General features: G+C 41.8%; 2 protein-coding genes across 2 annotated transcripts in view; both read right to left on the reverse strand.

Annotated features, from left to right (window-relative positions):
• Nucleotides 1-9353, reverse strand: part of ppfia3 (PTPRF interacting protein alpha 3) — a gene marked incomplete at both ends in the record, with an annotated part of 43579 nt that extends 34226 nt beyond the window's left edge. The window contains 2 exons of the mRNA XM_080724245.1: nt 1044-1145; nt 9012-9353. Coding sequence (XP_080580371.1) covers nt 1044-1145; nt 9012-9353 — 444 coding nt within the window. The remainder of the gene's footprint in view (nt 1-1043; nt 1146-9011) is intronic.
• Nucleotides 9354-13821: 4468 nt separating this feature from the next.
• On the reverse strand, nt 13822-20247 carry nucb1 (nucleobindin 1). The gene is made up of 13 exons (XM_080724330.1): nt 20181-20247; nt 18218-18357; nt 17961-18068; nt 17735-17867; nt 17453-17556; nt 17145-17330; nt 16529-16619; nt 16374-16432; nt 16157-16249; nt 15970-16059; nt 14874-15047; nt 14374-14497; nt 13822-14265 (listed from the first exon to the last, which is right to left on the reverse strand). Exons 2-13 carry the CDS (start codon nt 18350-18352, stop codon nt 14177-14179), a joined length of 1386 nt encoding a protein of 461 aa, XP_080580456.1. The 5' UTR covers nt 18353-18357; nt 20181-20247; the 3' UTR covers nt 13822-14176.
• Between the last annotated feature and the right edge of the window lie 982 nt (nt 20248-21229).

Genomic DNA, 21229 nt, shown 5'->3' on the forward strand with positions numbered 1-21229 from the left:
GTGATATCTACAATTCCAAGTGCTTGTCAGGGTGGATGTTTATTTTGGGGGTCACAGCCTAAAAAGGTTAGAGAACCCCTGATGTATACGCAACTCTTGGCCTAGTAAAAAAATGCTCATTTATCTCTTGAGAGGAGGTCTGCGACTCTTTAACTATGGCGTACAGAGCCACACGTAGATAAATGAATTTACACACCAGGTTTAACAGTGTATTCAGTATTAGTATTACATATTATTGTGAATCTGCATATTTCAAATACTTACTTCATCATACAGGAGTATCACACACAAGTATTCAAAATAGACGATCAACAAGCTTCCCACGAGGCATCGCCATGCTGGCTTGTGGTGGACATTTTTAAATTAATGTATTCTTTTGCCATGGACATACAAATGAGTGGGCAACAATATCAGGCTACCAGAAACACATAAAAAGCAATAGCCTTAAATGACCTATGACCGTGCACTCTGACTGTACTGCACAAATGGAACCATGGAATAGTTCCATTTGTGCACTCTCAGAGTTATGGGGTCCTTGAAAATAAAAAGGTTAGAGAACCACTGTCCTATAGTGGACTCCTAAAGTGCCGTCATAAATCAGTGTCATACGTAGGAAAACCTGGAGACTGACACTCAGTAATTGGATCTCATGATCAAATAATAACATTAATATGTTATGTCTACTACGTTATGTTATGTATACTAAGCATAATCAAGTCAATATTGGAGATGTGGCGTATGGCAAGGAGTTCTACACAGAGAGGGCAATTCTTTCAACATAAGATGCTGCATTCAAGTTCAGGAGAGTTTGGACATAATGGACAAGGCAATTCTCTTGAATGCTGCCTACTGGTATGGCATGGAAAAGAGGGCATTTTCATTTCTTTCACTAGTAAAAACTGCATTCATTCATGGTCTGGAGAGGGCTCTTCTTACAGACGGATAAAGGGCAGGGGCTCAAGCTCCCATTGATGTCTATGTGCGCACGTGCCAGGTTATTGTAAGCATGTAATATTTCTATATGGACCAAGAGGTGTACTGACCCGTGTGTTATTCCTCTCGGCTTTCAGCTCTGCTATTTCCTCCTCTCTTTCCAACAGCTGTTCCCGACAGACGTTCAGCTCTTTGGTCAGCACTGCAAACTCCTGTAAGGACACAAGAGGGTGCTGTTGTTCATTCAATACTCCTGCATGATGTCATGATAAGGGAAATTAGCACATAGCCCAATTAACAAAGTGCAAACAGCATGAGAATGAATCATTTCAGCAAACAAGCACTCATATAGTGAGAAAGTAATAGTTGAGTGCAAGAAATGTTCAAATAAAACTCTAACTCATACATAGAATCATGGGAGAGTAAAGAACTTACAAAGACATGCATTAATAAAGTCATATGAATTTTGTTTGCAGACACACACACACACACACACACACACACACACACACACACACACACACACACACACACACACACACACACACACACACACACACATCACAAAAAGAAAAAAAGAATGGTAAATTCTCACACAGTGGCCTCAGTGAGTCTTAATTCTCTAAAGTTTATTGCATGCATCCTGTCAGAAAGTGGTTTAACTGTGTAACTAGGAAGGGGCGCTCAGTAGAACTCTGCCAGGAGGCCATGCTGTAGCTAGCCTGTATCTCTCTCCTTTCTGTTTGTCTGGGGCAGTGTTTCTCAAACTTTCAAATTTCAAGGTCTCCCCTTAACTCTGACAGTGTACAAATGGAACCAAATGAACCCATTATGGTTCATTTGGTTCCATCTTCTGTACACTGTCAGAGTTACAGACTTGTATGGGTCAATTTAGACCCCGCTAAGGGAACCCACAGAGTCCCAGGAATCCACTTTGAGAACCACTGGTCTGGGGCATATTATGTCAGTGGATCCCAAATTATTTTGGGGCGTCCCACTCCCCAGATGATTAGCTTAATGTGCAACATTGTTTCCTCAGTCAATAGTAAACAAACCATCATACAGTATAGTGTATACAGGGTATCTACACATTTCTAAAGTTACACTTTAATTACCTTTAAGATATTTTAAATACCAAATTGGCCAAATTGGCAAATATTACATGGCAATAAACGGGCAAAGATTGTGAAAATATAGGCGATCTACAAGACCACACAAGGCCTCGCAGAGTGAGACGCTGTGCCCATGTAGATCTTTCTTCTATTTTCCACAATATTTACTGTATCTGTGGAACAGTTCAAACTAAATGTAATGCCTCAACTCCTACAATTCAAAGTACTTGTCGTGGCCTGAAAAGGTTTGGAAACCTTTTTGTGTTATGACAATGTTTTGGGATTGTGCGTGGGTATGAAAAGGCACAGGGCAACCTGGGAAGGGATATAAATATGGAGACAAATCTTTGGACTGTGGACACATTGAAACCTTGTGTGCTATGTTCACTAGGACCAACATGACATTACAATGTTATAATCTAAATCTAATACAATGCCATATGTGTGCACAACCCTCCCAGTTCAATCATCAGCAGATCCTGCAAATCATTCTGAAATAATTCACTGTTCTATGTCATCTGAAACGTGTGACTGTCATTCATTACCAGTCAATCAAAGATTGCTATTTTAAATTTAAGTGTTGGGTTTTCAGTGTTCCACAGTCAGTGTCGACATTACAGTGTACAGTAATGCCATGTAGTATGAGATGTACACATCTATATCTGAAAGGTGCTAATGGTAGACCATAACAGCATAGTCTCAGGAATGACACCTCACACCTGTGTGTGTGCGTGCGTGCGTGTGTGTGTATGTCTGCATGAGATGGAGAGAGAGAGCAAAGACTCTCAAAAAAGCCTAAAATCTCTGAACCCATATAAATATATATATATATACTGTATGCCACATGGTAAGTGGTGCATTTATATAGCCACGCCTTTATCCAAGGCACTTTACATTGTGCATTACATTCAGCCATTCACACACACTTTCATACACCGATGGCGGTGGAAACCATGCAAGGCACCAAGCCACCAAGCCACCAACCAGCTCACCGGGAGCAACTAGGGGTTCAGTGTCTTGCCCAATGACACTTCAGCATGTTGACAGGAGGAGCTGGGATTTGAACCGCCAACCCGTGGATCATTGGCTAACCGACTCTACCTCCTGAGCTACAGCCGTTTACAGGTGGACAGAAGTGGGTGAAATTTTGCCATTGCAGTTACAACTGTTACGTCCCATGAGCTGGAGGGACAGGAGTGATGTTATTAGCTAGTTTGTAGTATAGACCCCATAAAGGTCGACAGCCACTCAGTTGGATAGTGCCGGTCCATAGCCATACAGGACATACATTCCATAGCCTGGGAGGATGATTTCTCTGCAATTATTAATTCTCAATTATATATTGTTGATCAAACTGAAAGATATTAAAGAATTTAAGTCATTGGCCTGCTGTCAGCTTTCACAAGAAAGACATCTATTACAGCCTAGTAGTATACTATATTAGCACACATGCGCACACACGCACACAGGCACGCACGCACACAGGCACGCACGCACGCACGCACGCACGCACGCACGCACGCACGCACGCACGCACGCACGCACGCACACACGCACACACACACACACACACACACACACACACACACACATATAGGGTTGAAAACATGATCTCCTGGCGGAGTTAATGTCCCTGACTGTGTGTGTTCGCCTGTCATTAAAATGAAACCCTGGAGGTAAAACAGGCATGAACAAAGGACAAAGGAATTAGGCCAATCTCGTGTAGTCTCTGCTATTATTCCTATTGATAGCAGTCCAGCTGAGTTGTGATTGTCTGCAATTTACCCCAATTACGTATAGTTGTGAGGGTTGCTACATGATAGCTGTGATTATAATCTCTGCTCCTAACGACATTGTATCTGTGGAAACACATCAACAAAGAGTTTGACTGATATAATCTGACATTACGCAATTAACTTGTGGAAGTGAATATCTGCTAAAGTCTGTGTTTCTATACCTGTAGTCATAACATTCCAACAGAGTTTGGCTAACAATTGTGAAGTCATTGTGGCGTGTAAAGCTGACACATGACTATGCACACGCCCATTTACCACCGTGCCATGCTCTGCTTGCCATTCGGTTTCTGTGGTCTCTGCTCATGCGTGATCATGCCATGGAGCCTATATGCTGTTGCTACGCTAATGTGAAAGCACGTGTGTACACCGACTCGTGTTTGTTTTCACATAAGCACGCTATAGAGCCATTGAGAGGCAGCGACGCGTGGTTTTACTCTGCTTTTACCTTAGCTCTCGGGCTGACAGTGATGAATTTCCCAATGAATCAACTAAACACTTTTATCGCCCACATTCTCATCAACCACATTATGCTTTATGTACACGAACTATAAGAAACACAGTGAACCCACTGGCTATCAGCAACTTGGATGCGACCGGGTAGGGTCAAGAGGAAGATTGAAAGGGGATGCTTATTGGGAGGAGTAGAGGAGAGGAATGAGGAATGAAAGAGAGAAAACTGTCACGTACAGATGGCATGTGCTGTGTCCAAACAATTTCATAACTCTGGGATTGATTTGTGTAAAAGATGGTTAGAGACAATCTCTGTAAACTACCAAAACACCACAATGCTGGGCTTCTTCTCACACTCTAGATCAGGGGTCTTCAACAGGGGGTCTGGGACCCCTAAGGGGTCCTCAGAGTTACTACAGGGGGGCCTCCAAATCTTTGTGTGATAGAAACGTTTTTTTTTTCTCCTTTTTTATGTTAACTTGAACCCTAGCATCCATATTCTGAGAACTGTAGCCAAAAATAGCAGATCTACAAGCTCACAACGCCTCGCGCTGCGAGGCGTTGTGAGCTTGTAGATCGGCTATTTTCGGCAAAGAGGTTTGGTGTAGAGGGGAAAAAGAGCAGACTAAGTACATGGTGAAAGGTCAAGTTTATTAAGTATTGACGGTTCAAGTGGTTAAATATCTGAAAACACCAATTGACATGAATCCAAAATACACTGATGATGTCAAACGATGAATGGAATCTATGAAAAGGTTGTGGGGGTCCCTGCTTCATCATCTCTCCCTCAACTAAGGGGTCCTTGGCCTGAAAACATTGAAGAACCCTGCTCTAGATATCTCTCCTTCTCTCACACTGCCATCATCGGTACTGGCTTGGATGGGTGTCTCTTGCCGACAATTTGTGATGTACTGCTGTTAGCTTGAAAATCAGTTATTTTCAGGATGTATACCGAGTATAATTTAGGCCTAACACTGTGTGTAAAAGATGGCTTGAAACAACCCCTGTGACTCACCAATGCCCCACTATGATGGGCTTCTTCTTACGCACCATTTACATATCCCTGTCTCTCTCGGTTCCCATCAGTAGGCTGCTGTTAGATACAGGATGTAAGCATGATTGTCTTCCCTACTGTACTAAGCATTTATCTCCTGCACTTTCCGCTCTCTCTCATTCTGAATCTCGGCCACCGGCCATCTCAACACAACCATTCTCACCATTCAATCAACTCCATTTGCCCTATCATAATCTTCAATGCCTAAAACAAGAACTTAGAAGCCACCTTTGGTATGAAGCAGAATGCAAATGGATTTGATTTGTAGGTCCCTGTGTTTTTCATATCGCTAGGTCTCTCTCTCTCTCTCTCTCTCTCTCTCTCTCTCTCTCTCTCTCTCTCTCTGCCATGTTGTCGTTTTTCCATCCTTCTCTCTCTTTCTCAATGTTGGCAGCCTCTGCACACACACACACAGCAGACGCACTCAATGAACTCTGCTACTGAATGTATCACAGCACTCCATGTGTTCCACTGTGTGTGTGTGTGTGTGTGTGTGTGTGTGTGTGTGTGTGTGTGTGTGTGTGTGTGTGTGTGTGTGTGTGTGTGTGTGTGCTGTATGTGTGTGCTATATTGATCTTCCTCTCAGCGAGGTAATATGGCCTTTTAATGTCCAGTAATTCTCTGCAAGGATGTGCACTGCTACTATTGTATCTGTTATTTCTTTTTTATATATACTGTATACCAGGGGTGGGCAACTTTGGTGATGGCGAGGGCCACTATATTTCCATCTTCACTCCAGAGGGCCACATTGCATATTGCTACGTCCTACTTTGTCATTCTAGTATCTCATACAAAAGGAGCAAAAATAGCAGATCTACAAGCTCAAAACGCATCGCAGCGCGATGCGTTTTGAGCTCGTAGATTGGCTACTTTTGCTTCTTTTGAATTGGAATCCTGAATTATTTTTTGTTGTTTTTAAATTGGAATCCTGACATTTTTATCTAATTTCAAATGCATTTAGTTATATAGTCATGTTAACTTTATGAACATAAATACAAATACATTGGACATAAAAAGAAATACATTTTATTACTACTATACTAGTCATTAAGCTACTAATATAGACAGACGGAATTAAAGTAGGTCATGTTTGGAATTGTAACAGCTGAAATCAATAATATATCAGTATTCCGGTATTAACCTGCGGGCCGCATTAAGTGAAGGTGGGGGCCGCATGTGGCCCCCGGGCCGCCAGTTGCCCATGTATGCTGTATACTGTATGTCAGGCATAGCAACGACAAAGGCAAGTCGTTCCTGACAAAGACAGATGTTTCCAATGCCTGAGGCACGCAACAATATAGCCTGTCTGAAAATAGAGATGGAGCCATTGTATGTATGTTGAGTGGAATTACAGAATGATTAGCGCTCAGGCTCTGGGACGTACAGTAGGCTAATATTGGAACTGAAGCCCACCTGTACTGAATGAATTCAGTAGAATGCAACACTTAGTCAAGTTTTAGGGAGCTGTACTCAATATGCAACAAGAATATTACACATATATTCAACATATGTGAAATACATCAATATGCACAACACGTCGCATGAGTTTTTGTAGATCTGCTATTTTCACTATTTATTTTATAGGGTCTAAGTGATTAATTCATACTTAAGTCCTGGGTAGACAAAACATTTTTCCGAGGTGAAAAGGTTTGGGAACCCCTGATCCAGTACTTAAAGGATGAGGGCTTGCATCTCATTATCAGAAGTCCTAAATAGACCCACACAACATTCTCAAAGCAACATTCAGTGTGCAAGTGTTTTTTTGTTGACTATTATTTACCAAGTTTTTGTCCTCAAGCTTAAAGTTCTATTTACAATGTATGTACTTATTCTTTTATTATCCCTTGACCCAAGCTATGCAGCACCATCAGGCCAGTGTGTGATATTGTCATTTTCAATTCTACTAAACCTATAAGCTACACATACAGATACTGTGCATGTGCATGAATGCACACAAAGTGCATGCACACACCCTTTTTCCTGCCTTTGAGGCAGAAGATTCAAATCTTTAAGTCATCTTTAAGTGCATAACCTGTACAGAGGAGGTTCTAGGGGGTGGCCTAGCCCAGCCATGGTGCCATCCCATTACGCATCTTATGCATTTGGAAATACTGCTCAGAGAGCACTGAAATGCACCTGGGGTGCTCTCTCTTGGCCATTCTGAAATTCAGAGTGCCACCGATCGAACTTGCACAGCACTGGCCGGTTTAACATTTGTGACAACAAGACAGCATGGCGGTCGGATTAAGTTTCATTGCAAAATGCGATCGTTGTGGCTTCTTTGCTACTCTGGAGGCTATACCTATCAACAGTAGCCTACCTCTATAGAATCATAAATAATGTGACGAACGTTAATTTGAATGCATTTCAAAATGGAAATTAAACTGTTCGGAAGTAAATTATGGGATCTATGTCAACAGAGCGCTCTGAAATCCTCAACATATCTGTATAGTGCTACACACTCTTGCTGCGTTTGTGTCTTTTCATCCATAGCAGTGGTTCTCAAGCCTTTTCAGGCCGCGACCCCCAAAATAATAATATTTTAGCAGACCTACATGATCACAACGCCTCGTGTTGCGAGGAGTTGTGAGCATGTAGGTCGGCTAATTTCACAATTTCTGCCTCTAATATTGGACAATTTGGCCAATGCCTAATTTGTCATTTTAGATGTATTAAAAGGTCCTTAAATTGCCACTTTAGAAATTAGCAGATACCCTCTATACATTTAAACTTTATGTTGGTTTGTTTACTGTTGAGTGAGAAAACAATGTTTCACATTAAGTTAATCATCTGGGAACCCGCCAAAATAATTGTGGGGGTCCCGACCCACAGGTTGAGAACCACTGATCTATAGTAAGATGAACACATGCTGTCAAGGAATGATTTGTCTGAACAAGATTAAACAAGGTAAGGCCCTATGTTCATTATTACATAGAAGATGGGTAGTAGTGGAGGTCAAAATGGGAATGAATGCATTTCTGTCGCATGTGTGTGCAGCTGTGCGTGCATACATGCTTGTGTGTTGGCGCGTACATGCCCCAATAGGGCCACCCCGGTCAGAAATGTCTGGACATGATGCCAATGACCCTGTACCCTGGTCAGGACACCTACACGTGCACGCACATACGCGCACGCACACACACAGACACACAAAACACACGTGCGTGCATGCATGCACGCATGAACGTACAGTAATCCAGTGGTTCTCAACCTGTTGTGTCTGTACCCCCAGTGGGGTCCCCAAATTATTTGTGGGGGTCCCCAGATGATTAACTTAATGTGCAACATTGTTTTCTCTCTTACTAGTAAACAAACCAACACAAAGTTTAAGTGTATTGAGGGTATGCGTACAAGAGACAATTGAAGGACTTTTTAATACCTCTAAATTGACAAATTAAACATTGGCCAAATTGTCAAATATTAGAGACAGAAATTGTGAAAATAGCCGATCTACATGCTCACTCGCGTTGCGAGGCGTTGTGAGCATGTAGATCTGCTATCTTCACAATAGACCCATGTTATACAATATGTAATGCCTCAACTCTTAGTGTTCGTCAGGGTGGGGTGGGGGGGGGGGGGGTCCCCAGTTAAAATAATATGATTATTTTAAGGGTCGCGGCCTGAAAAGGTTGAGAACCACTGCAGCAATCCACACTTCATGTATACCTGTGGAAGGGCAATGGAGAGTTGTCTCTGGAGGGATTCCTTCTCGTGGCCCAGCTCTCGGAGACGCAGGTGGGCCGTCCCCAGGCAGTCCTGGGTCTCTCTCAGGCTCTCCAGTAGCCTCTCTCTCTCCGTCAGCATGTTCACCATCAGTGACTCCAGGTTGCCCGTGCTCCCCCCCTCGTCGGCGCCGCTCCGGGGCTCTCGACTCCCGTAACCTCCACCCAAGTTGCCCCCCATCCCTGCGCCCATCCCTCCCCCACCCCCCGCCGGGGAAGGCGAGCCCCCGCCTCCCCCACCACCACGCCCGTCCTCCGAGATGGTGGGCATCACCTCGCACATCATCTTGAGGCCAGGAGGGAGGGCGAGACTGGGGTGTTATTGAGGTGTTTCTCTTTGAAGCTGGGGAACCCCTGCCACAAGATCGAGGGGAGTCTGGGATAGACTTTGTGGATAGAGCCTGCAAGAATAGCCCTGTGTATTGAGCAAACACTTGATTGTCTCAAGTAAAAGTGAATTGGCTCAGTAGGTAACGGTGAAGCCGATTGGGTGAGGTAGTGCCCCAGTGCGGTGGGGAGGCGGTGCTTTAAGAAAGATCAATGAACCTGTACCTATGTGCACATGTGTGTTTATGAGTGAGGGGGCCAAGGGGAAGGAAAGGTTTCCAGTTGTCAGGATGGTAGTGTGGAATGCAGGGTAGGATTACTTGGGATCATGGTTGAAGGGAAAGAGGTAAGCGGGAGGAGAGCACATAGCGTTGCAGGCCTCGCACCCCCAGGCCTGTCCTCACACCGATGAGAGAAGCACCTGGAAATAGAAGATTGGCATATGTCATCTTAGGCAATTTGCGTTATGGAGGAGAGGATAGTAGACAGTAGAGTGAACAGAGTGGGAGATTGGGTGAGTGAGACTCGGATTGGCAGAGAGACATGGAATTGAGATGATGGACAGTTGTCTGTGCAATGTGCATGGAGGCCACACACTCTCTCTGGAATAGCAGAACATGATTGCATAATGTAAGCATATACTTGCACCCGTCATCACATAGGCTAATAAGACTGTAATGTCTCATATCTTCAGTCATATAGCAATGTTTTCCTACTCACACACCCACATTATGGGTATGCCATGCATGCGCCTACCTCAAACAACAATCAGTCAAATTGGTATTGCAGTAATTCGGTCTGATGTGTTCACTGGCATCTCAATACACGCATCTGGAGTAATCTATCCATCGCTACATGTCTCCGCTTATCTCAGAGAATCCATAGTCATAATGCTAATAATGCATGCGCATGTTATACGGAAATGAGTCATGAAAGGTGCATTTACATCAGCAGCCTACAAAACGTTTTAATAAACGAAGAACAATTAGTAGGCCTATTTTAAGGATGCTGTGCTGTTTCATATATTCATATGAAAAAGGGTGTCATCGTGAATTGTAATTATGGACTGTATCCTGGAGGAAATAGGCTACTCTCTATGCCTCTGTAATCCAAGATATGATAAGATATTCCTTGTTAATGATTTTGCTGATTATGTGTAGAAGATTAAGCCGGTAAATACATTGTTATCACGATGAAATAAGGGCCTAGATGAAATACAGTGGATGTTATGCATTTAGGCAATAGGGTAGCCTTATTAACACTATCACATCACTGTGGGAAGTGCCAATCATTTTGTCAATGATATGCAGGCCTAGCTAAAAATCAAATATAACATTTCAACCATTCGCTCAATACTGAAACGTTAGCTATTTGTCGACAACAACAAAAAAACGTTCCTTTTTTATTCCGACTGCAAGGCGTTTATTCCCTATCAACAGCCCGTCGCCTCGCCCCCTCTGCGCGGCGCATCCCCCTCCCCATAAACAGCTGGACGGTCTAATGCACGGCTACATTTCATAACATCGGCTAAAATGCTATCGATGCTGGCTACTGTATGGTTTTCATCTTACCCTGGCCATTGTCGGGAGGTAAAAAAACGACTATCATCCCCAATTACTCCATCTGAGCATCTGACCGACAGACAGGAGGCTGCAGGCTATCCCCGTTAAAAGCCCGGTTCCCCTCCCTCTCTCTCTCTCTCTCTCTCTCTCTCTCTCTCTCTCTCTCTCTCTCTCGCTCCCTCTCCCCCCTCTCCTCTCCCTCTCTCTCTCTCACACACACACACACACACACACACACACACACACACACACACACACACACACACACACACACACACACACACACACACACACACACACCTCACCACGGACAGCCTCCCACCGTTTTAGCTCTCCTCAGCGCTCTTTCTCCTGGGAAGATGCTGCCTCTTAAAGAAACAACCTGAATTTCCTTTAAGATATCGATACATTGCCTCGCCAAACTCGTGCCTGCAGCTCATTATTTTGTTTCTTAACACTAAATGTACTCACTTAGTTATTTATTCAACACATTGTACGTACGCCGGGACGGTTTTCACTAAAGAAACAAGGAAATGAATCTGATATTGGAAAAGTAAATTGCCAAATTGTTAAGCAATCGCACCCTCTGGTGTTTAATAAAAGAAATGCAATGCACCTGCACGTAGGGTTTTATGTAGCTCTGGTCCATAGGCATAGCGTTAGATGGAGTTTTCCTTAACGCTATGTCACTGACGAGGCCTTGCGCTCACAGGCTGTGGTAGCCCAGGATGCGCGCCCTATCGTCTGTAGTAAAAATAAAAAATACGGTTTTGCTACAAACCAAAACAAAGACTGTTCAAAGATGTTGAAAGCCGTCTTGCCTTAGTGGGAAGACTCGGAGCCCCCCACCTCATGTCTAAAATACGCTTTTCACACCGCCCTCTACAGATCTTGTCAATAGAAAATCCCATTGAACAGATTTTTCCTTCCTGTGAATATATTTTCTTTTCTGGATAAAACGTGTATTTTAGACGTGTGGCAGGGCGCTCAGAGTGTTTCCACTCAGGAAAGTAGGCTTTCAACTCCCTGAAGCTGTCTTTGTTTTGGTGAGTAGCGAAACCGTATTTATTATTTTTTACTACAGACGAGAGGGCGCGCAGTCTTCCTGCGGCGCAAGGGCTCATCGGTGACATGGCGTCAAGAAGAACTCCTTCTAACGCCATGGTTCAGTCCGCCCAGACCAGAATGTTCACTTGGCATATTTGAGCCTTTGGTGGTTGGATTATTGGTGTAGCTGTAGAATGCATACCACCAAAGATTATTTATTTAAAACAATTAAATCACCCGCTGGTTTTTCTTGGCAGAAGGCTGACAGACGAGCCAGCGGAATTAGCCAATCGCTATCGCAAGTCACTAAAGCGTCTGTACCTCAACCAAATGAACCAATCGATGCCACCGGTAGGCGGAGACAAACAAAAGGGTTGGGCCTCTGGGTTGGGCAGGGCGGTAAAAACCGTCCCGGAAGAGATGACGTAATGTTCTCCTGGAGATTGATAGATGGATGGAGGTCCACCACCACTAAGAAGATTCAGAGTGCATTTTAAATTAGATTGGCAACATATTTGGTTGGTCCAGGTGAGGTGAGAGAAAGAGGTCTGACAAGCAATCAAGATTAAGAAGTGTCAAATGCAGTTTCAGTTGCAGCTAGAGAGAGAGATGGCTGACTTCTCAGGAAGGTTCTAACTGAAAACGGCACTGAAAGCCCAGCACTATGTCAAAGGGAAGCGTCATTTGCAGAATTACTGTTGTATGGGATTGATTGAAGGCCAGGCCAGGGTGTAATTAAAATTGCAATTAAATAATGATTATTATTATTTTGTTAATGTAAGCAAAGAAAATCACACTGACATTAGTAAAATCATTGTAGTGACATGTTTTATATAGACTAATAGGCTACCATGGGCATCATGGCATGGTGACACTGATGAGGGGGGTGCCTGTTAAATTATATGGTGTATTCTTTGAAACTCTGCAACCCCTTCAGACATTCCAAGCACATATTACTGACAGTGTACACATACTGTAAAACTATTATACATGTGTCTACCTGACTGATAGGTAAGGCAATGCCAGCACATTTGCATTCAAGTCAAGTCACTGTCACATATAAACTAATAGGAAAGTTTGAGAGGTGTGAAGAAATCTCAAATAAAGGACCACAGCCTTTCACAGGTTAACACCAAATTCGATTATGAATTAATTATGTTATCAAAACACCTATAGCATGGGCATTTCGATTTAATCAGATGAAGCTTCATATGACTCAAGGAAGTATAAGAGTAGGGTGGATGAAGACAAAAATAGGAAATACTCTGAATGAATCACTTCTATCTTCGCTCATCTAAACCCTGTTGGGAGATCAAATAGCAACAACCGGAGTCCCTCTGTAGTGATCACCAGAGTGACTGACACTGACAGGGGACAGCTGCATGGCCACCAGGAGGAGGGTCATGTTGGGGTCAGGAGAGGTCAGTGGGTTAGTGGTATGCTGATAGGAATGTACCATGTATGGCACCAGAGGGACCAAATCCTGGGGACAAGAAGAAGGACCATTCTCTAGGGAGCCATGCCACCTGAGAAGACTGAATGCAATACAAAAATACAAAATTAAACTGATGCTTACGGCATAGGAGCAAAGCAGGATACAATACAACACAGTGAAATGTGTTAATAGAACTTAATATAATCAGTTGAATGAGTTCATAGATGGAAACTCTAGATTTAATATGAACACTTTTAAAGATGTACTAATGACTAAATAACTAATTATCTCAAATATAAAATGTTTCAGGCACACAGGACAAGGCACACAGATAACTTCAGAGATTAAGAAGCAATACAAAAAAAAAGAAAATTAAACATGGACCCAATGATGTGAGATCTTTATTCTTCATTGAAACAGACGACAGAAATGCAGAGATTATACAACAATAAAACAATAAAATGTGCCAATCTCAACCAATTTATACATACATTTTCACATCATTAATTATTCAGAACCCACATGAATACACAGCAACATCCTCAATGTAAATTTGGCGATCTGTAACTCAAGAGACTACAAATGTACCCAAATTGACATTTAGTTACATTTGTACACTCTCAGACTTTTACAGTGTGCCAGTGCAAATCAGAGTGTGCAGGTACAGTGTGTGTGTGTGTGTGTGTGTGTGTGTGTGTGTGTGTGTGTGTGTGTGTGTGTGTGTGTCAGTTTGCTGCCTTAGGTGTGTGAAGGAAGATTCTGTGGAGGTTCTGCTTCTGCAGGTAGATTTTGGACTCCAGCTTCTTGCTCAACTGGGGCTTTCACCACTGAAATGGACAGAGTAGGTTCAGTTACTGAAAGCATATACAACAAAATAATTCAACAACATCAGATGTTTATGCACATATCTCTAAGAAAAACTATCTAGGTTTCACCTTGATCCTCTGCTTTTGGCTCATTCAGTTCTTGGTGGAACTGCAGTTCTCCGTTAGGACCTGCTGGAGGCTGACCATCCACTGCCTGCTGGCCCTTCTGTCTCTGAGACATCTCTAACACTGCCTAAAACCAAAGGACAGAAATACTGTTTAGCATCATCAATGAATGTACAGTTGTTGTTTTTTTACTCCAAGATAAAAGCGAATTAGTCTAACTTCATATACAGTGTTTATAAGGCACTGGCTTTAATTGTGGGGTCTTCGAGGGGATTCCAGAGGGTCCCCAGCTAAATTAATTATATTCAGGATGGAACCAAATAACATAAATTACAGATTACAAACCCTTATGGGTCTGTGAGGTTATTTGTACACTTTCTCCAGGGACTTTACAGTGTAGATTGGGGCTTCCAGAGACAGAAATCATGGACTAATGCATATCAAACTGGGGGGTCCTTGAAATAAAAAAACAGTTACGATATAAAGCACTGACGGATCAGTACCTGTTGGTACTCTCTCCTCTGTGCCTCCAGGGCCTTGCCCCTCTCTTTAAGCAGCTCCTGTTCCTGCTGCAGAGACGCTGCCCTCCTTTGAAGCTCCTCCTCTTTCCCCCGTAGCTCCACCTCAAAACCCTGGAGTTCTTCTTCTGTGTACACAGGCTTGGTGTCGTCCAGAGTCTGGAGGGATGGGAGGACCATATAGGTTGTAATGCGATAGCACACACACAAGATAACACGGATACACACATTCAAGCAGCATGAATTAAGGCCTGGGTCGATTGGTCGGTGCACGCAGGCCTCGAGGCAGCAGGGGGCCTCGGCTACATGCAGTACAGGTTTCTACTCCTGACTGACAGTCAATTGCAGTGCTCAGATAAATGTTCTGCACCTTATTTATGCATTACTACTGTGAACAAATCTTCCAGACTTTTATCCAAATTCCCATACTTTGTTAGGCCCAGAAAACAGTAATTCAACATTCCATACTTTTCCAGACCTGAGCAAGCACCCTGAATGTACTGGAGTCATTTGACTGTCCTCTGACAAAATCTTTGGCCTCACACGTTTAAAATGTGCTGAGTAAATTACTGTTGTTGAGTCTCTTCAGCTCTTTAATAAACAGAAAATAGATTTTAAGGTAGGTGACAAACTTTCAGCTTATTTAGAAGCTTAACTTTTATAGTGTTCCAGTTCACATTTTGTCTGCTCCTTTCTTTGTGCCATCACTTCCAATTTCACTTGTTTAATCTGTATCCTCCTGGCTGAGTGCTCGATCCTGATTGGATAAAATTGGTATACCGACTTGGAAATGCATTTTCTATTTAACAAAGAGAACAGTCTATAGCAATCCATACTATCAGAATATAGAGCTATTTAACACTTAACCAAATAAAATCACAATCTTTAACTACACTATCTTTTAAAGCCATCTTGTGGACAGAGTAGGTAGCGGCCTCTAGTGTGTTTGTGTACACAGACAGATTGTTGATTTCATAATGTCTTCTGCAACACAGTTCTGTCAGAATAGCTGCTGGGGGAAGGAGCATTTGAAAGAATCCGTCTTTGTTTACAGCATTCTAGCTACTTCAACGTTCTCTACCTGCCACTCTTTAGCATTGTTGAACTCCTTTTTTTCTGTGGATTTGAGGAACTCTTCCAGGGTGACAAGTCGATCCTTGTTGACATCCACCTTTAAGAAAGGGAGACATACAGGTCAGAATAGGCAGTCGATGGGAAAAATAAGAATCTTTCAAAAACAAATTATACAAAAATAAAACACTACCAACATTTTTCATGACATGCTCCCTCATTCTCAGCCTCTCTTCCTCCATCTCCATCATATCATCCTCCTCGTTTTTGGGGTCATAGACCTTCTCCAGCTGAAAGATGGCAAAGAACACAAAAGATTCTGTGAGAACACTAAAGAAATCAGCCTAAAAAAAATATAATGTACACATTGTGTGGTCAAATAAAACCTTGACTCCTCAAAGAAGTTGACTGTACCTCTTTTGTGAAGAGAGCCTCAAGTTCCTGTTCATCTAAAACGGCATCTTCATTTGTATCTAAGCACAGCAGAGACCAAAGTACATAACTTATAATGCCACTTGGTCATGATGAAGCCAAGAGTTATATGGCAAAAAGGAACAGAAGCTGCTTACCATGCAGTTTGAAGAAGGTTTTGGGGTTGAACTCCTGTGGATCAAGGCCATCCGTCTCCTCCCACACCTCTCGCAGCTGAGCAACGCTACCCTGAGCAGGACACAGAAAGAAATAGAAAGGCAGAGAATCGTTTTGGTTTACTTCTACTGTGAGCCATCATGGACATGCTGTGTCTCGGTCAGACTTTTTGTTGCTTACTGACAGAGCCTGAAATCAACTGCAGGAACAAAAAACGTTACTTTGAAATCTTACAATATCGGATATTACATTTATTTTTCTGCCACATACAAAAGCAGAAAATTCTTTTATTTTCCTATGAACATCTTTGCTTATCACAATCTGTCAGGCAGGCTTGCCCACTTTGATTTATATAAGGCTGCAGAATAGCTCTCCACCACAGCTACATCCAACCCATTTTATAGCCATGCTAGTGAAAGGTTAATGTGATTTGAACCATTTCTGGAGGCTACTGGATCTTAACACGGCTGTGGAGAACTGAATACTCGATAAAGAACACTGACAAAAGATAATTCCTAACCAGTTCGGTAACTGCAGTGTGTGGCTGGAACTCAAGAGTGAAAGAATTTGAGACAGATGGATTTAAGCTCTACTTACCGGAGCGTTGACTTTGGGGTGCTGCCTGTGCTTTTCCTTAAGCTCCTGAATCCTCCTCTCCTCTTTCTCTCTCTTCTCCTGGTCCAGTCCCTTCAGGTACTCCCTCCGCTCATGCTCCTTCAGCATCTCATAGCGTTTGAACTCCTCGTGTCTCTCAGCATCATAGTTCTCCAGATCCTTGGTTGCCTAGAGTGAAACAAACGAGCGAAAGATGTGTTTATCTTTAACTATCTGAAGCAGTTGTAATACCACCAGTGAGTGGATTGTCAGTGGATAAAAAAAAACATTTAATCGTTACAGGCTATTACTGTTGAAATAAGCAGCTCAAGGTCTTTAGCTTCAAAGGTGTTTTGGTTGTGTGGATCCAGATGTTCAAACTGCTTCAACAAAGAGGCATGGTCCATCTGTAGACCTAGAGAACAGACAGAGACGTTAGATATAATTGTATACCACATAACAGGTTAAACTCTCTCTGAATTTGTCTTCACCAAAATGAACACTGCACAAGCATCTACTTGAAACTTGAAAGCAGACTTGTATGCACACAGTCACTCATCAGTCATCACTGGTCTCCTCAAATAACAACTCACTCTGTGTGTTGGTGCTGTCCAGTTTGGCTTTCAGCAGCATCCTAAGGCGTGACACCTCCTGCCTCTTCAGCTCATCCAGACGGGTACGGACGTGGTGGCCCACCAGGTCCAGCTCCTTACTGAGACGACCATTCTAACAAGGAGCAGAGCTTCAGGTTGCTTTTCATTCGTTTTCATTGAGAAACATTGAGGGAGGGAGAGAGAGAATTAAGACAGAGAGACTAACCTTGATGTCCTCTGTATTAGCCGTCTGGAGTTTCTCTCTAAAGTGAGGATCTGTCTCCAAGACCTCAATCACCTCCCTTAAATACCTGTCATAGTACAGGCCTGTGTCCTGCAATAGATATCATGGACATAGTGCATACACGACAAACAAATACAGAGATTAATACATCAACACGAGTTAATAGACTGTCTTTTGTGTTTACTAACTACTAGTGATTTGAGATAAGGTGATGTAGTGCTACAGTGCAGTTACAGTACCACATTTTCCTCCTGCTTATCCTCTTCAACATGCTGGGCTTCCTGCTGTGGCACATTGCGATCAATAGGCACCGAGCAGACAACAGCCACGGCGGACAGAAGTAGCAGCCAGCGAGGATTCAACTTCATCCCCATTCCTCCTACACGATACACATTAAAACCCATTTAAACCTGGAACACATCTGTGTCACTTTAACCATTCTTTTTTATTGCGACCGTACTTAGTAGCCACGTAATAACTATGAAAACCAGCACATCTTGTCCGCGTATCCTCTGTAGGTCACGCCTGACACTGTGGTTCCCCTGACACATCACTGTGACATCACAGCTTGGGGAACCACTCTTAACAGAATGGGTTTGCCGCTCTGACATCACATTCTGGCTTCACTGTGATGGCACACTAACAGAATCACTTTTATGCCCAATATGGAGTTTTCTGATGTCATCAATATTGAGACCATAGTTAACAGAACTTCATATGGGAATGCCCATATATGGAGGCCACATACCACACTAACAGAAATAATCCATATATGGCCAAGACAGCCCATATCTGTATGGCTGGTTCTACTAATCTCTCAAGACAGACTCTGATGCTACGCAAGTCAGATGAAAAGGAACCAAACAGAGTGGGCGTTCCCTTTTATTTGACGTTATCTAGATTGGGTGTTACAAACAGGGATCTCCATGTATGGGTATAAAAGGGTATGATGTCATAGACATCATAGGACTTTCACATAACGATAATGTATAACTGAGTAAGCATGTTTGGGCATCACAGAATATCTCCATGTAGTACATGGATCTCCATATATATATATATATATATATATATATATATATATATATATATATATATATATATATATATATATATATATATATTATGGGTACCAGGGGTCTCCATAATGGGTAAATGGTCCGATATACATCACTGCGCGAGGCATCTTACTAGTTAGTACTTTAGCTATTCAATAATAGCAGATAGATATACAAGCTCATAACGCAGAACTGAGACGAGTGGCAGGCTATGAGCTTGTAGATCTGCTATTTTTGAAAAATCATGAATATTTGTGCAAATCTTTGAAAATATATATATATATATTTAAAGCAAACATTTGTAAGTCAAATCTTTGCTTCTGGTGGTCCCTGACTCCCTGGAATAAAATCTTTTGGGTCTGAATGCCAAATATATATCATTTTAATTTGGGGGTCCTTGACATGAAAACAGTTTGAGAACCAATGATCATAGAAACATACGATTTTCAAAAGGACATTTGTAGTTCTGCCTCAGGTCTTAATAGGTTTTAATGGGCAAGATGATGTGCAGAAATGTAACCAAGGAAAGAACAAGAAAGACAGTGATGTGTGCTGACCCAAGAATGATTAAATTGTTTCTTGTTTATAGTGAACTTGAGGCAGATATCTGTTGCAGGCCTGTCCTGAAATGGCAGCCAGCTACTAGCCGTCTTCCAGTAAGGATGACACAGCATGCGATTACAATTACATTGATGACTGTAACGCTAGAAATTACTGGCAAACGTTACAAGTACATTCCATGTCGGTAACTGCAGTGGAGCGAAGACGTCATGGATGAGAATAACACGCAGCAGGAAAATAGATTATATATCTGCAATTGCTCAACAGTAAAACATGTACGATTTACGTACATCCACACTATACCAAACCATAACGCTATAACACATGTAGCATAGTACCAAATATGATTTCTTAATTTCCATGACATTGTATTTTCCCTGCATATCTTCTGTGAGACTAAAATAACTAAAATAACGTTACTGATTGCGACGTAAATACTTACATCCACGACCACGTAGCTATTAGCTAACTTACTATCATTGTAGGTAGCTACATCATATGTATTGATGATTTCACCTTACCATAAACATCATTTAGGTAAATACATTCAAATGAAAGCAAACATAAACGCACAGCATCTTACCGTGGATGATGTGTTTATAAACCAGACTAACCTCGCCCGCCAGTGTATTTCCGCCTATGTGAAACTGGCGAATATAACCTGGTGAATATACTCTTCAGAATAAGAGTATCCTTGAGGTAATTGATTTTTTTTTTTTTTTAAACGATTAATTTCCCATGATATGCACATTCCAAATATAGATTAAGCATTTGAACGAACATACACAATGCTAATTATGTTTCTGGGTAAAAAAAAAAGTTTTAATAACATAAATATATATATATAAATGGATAAATGCTGTTCAATGGAGTGCATAGACTTTGCAGGAGACAACTCTCTGCTGTATTTCCTTACTTTTGAGTCTTCTTCTTCTTTGGATTTTATGGCGGTTAACAACCTTTCTTTTAGGTGTATACCGCCACCTACTGTATCGGAGTATTTAGTATGACTCCTGCACTAATATCACTTGATGCATCTCTGTGCAATATACAGTGTCCAGTGTCCACCCATTGTGTATTGTCCATTCAATTAGTACCATGAGATATTGGGAAATTCCCAGAATGTTTTTCTTTCTTTCTTTCTTTCTTTCTTTCTGTCTGTCTTTCTGTCTGTCTTTTAACCTTTGATGTTATCTATTTTTCTTTCATTTAGGCTACAATTCCTGTATTTGCTGTAATTCTTTTTTTTCCCCAATCTGTTTAAAATTTGACTTGACTTTTCAATGACAGCTGAATGGAAAGCATGACAAATAAATGTAAAGCATGACAAATAAATGTTTTAGAGTACAGATTAAATTGAAGCAATGGTTGTATGAATGTTTTTAATTGTTTTCAAATATATATCTGTCTGTCTGTATTTACTTCAGTTTCTTGTAACACGAACATAAAGCAATAGTGGATTGAAATAAATTAACAAAAATATCAATTGCACATAATAATAAATATAAATAATATACATAAAATAAAACTAAGCTAGAATTACAATAACAAATAGTACTGTATATATTAAAATATGGCACAAATAACTCACAAATAACTCAATTACATGACACCAATAAATAAGGTTGAAAA

This window comes from Nannobrachium achirus (assembly GCF_963921795.1).
Source record: "Nannobrachium achirus genome assembly, chromosome: 4".
Lineage (NCBI taxonomy): Eukaryota > Metazoa > Chordata > Actinopteri > Myctophiformes > Myctophidae > Nannobrachium > Nannobrachium achirus.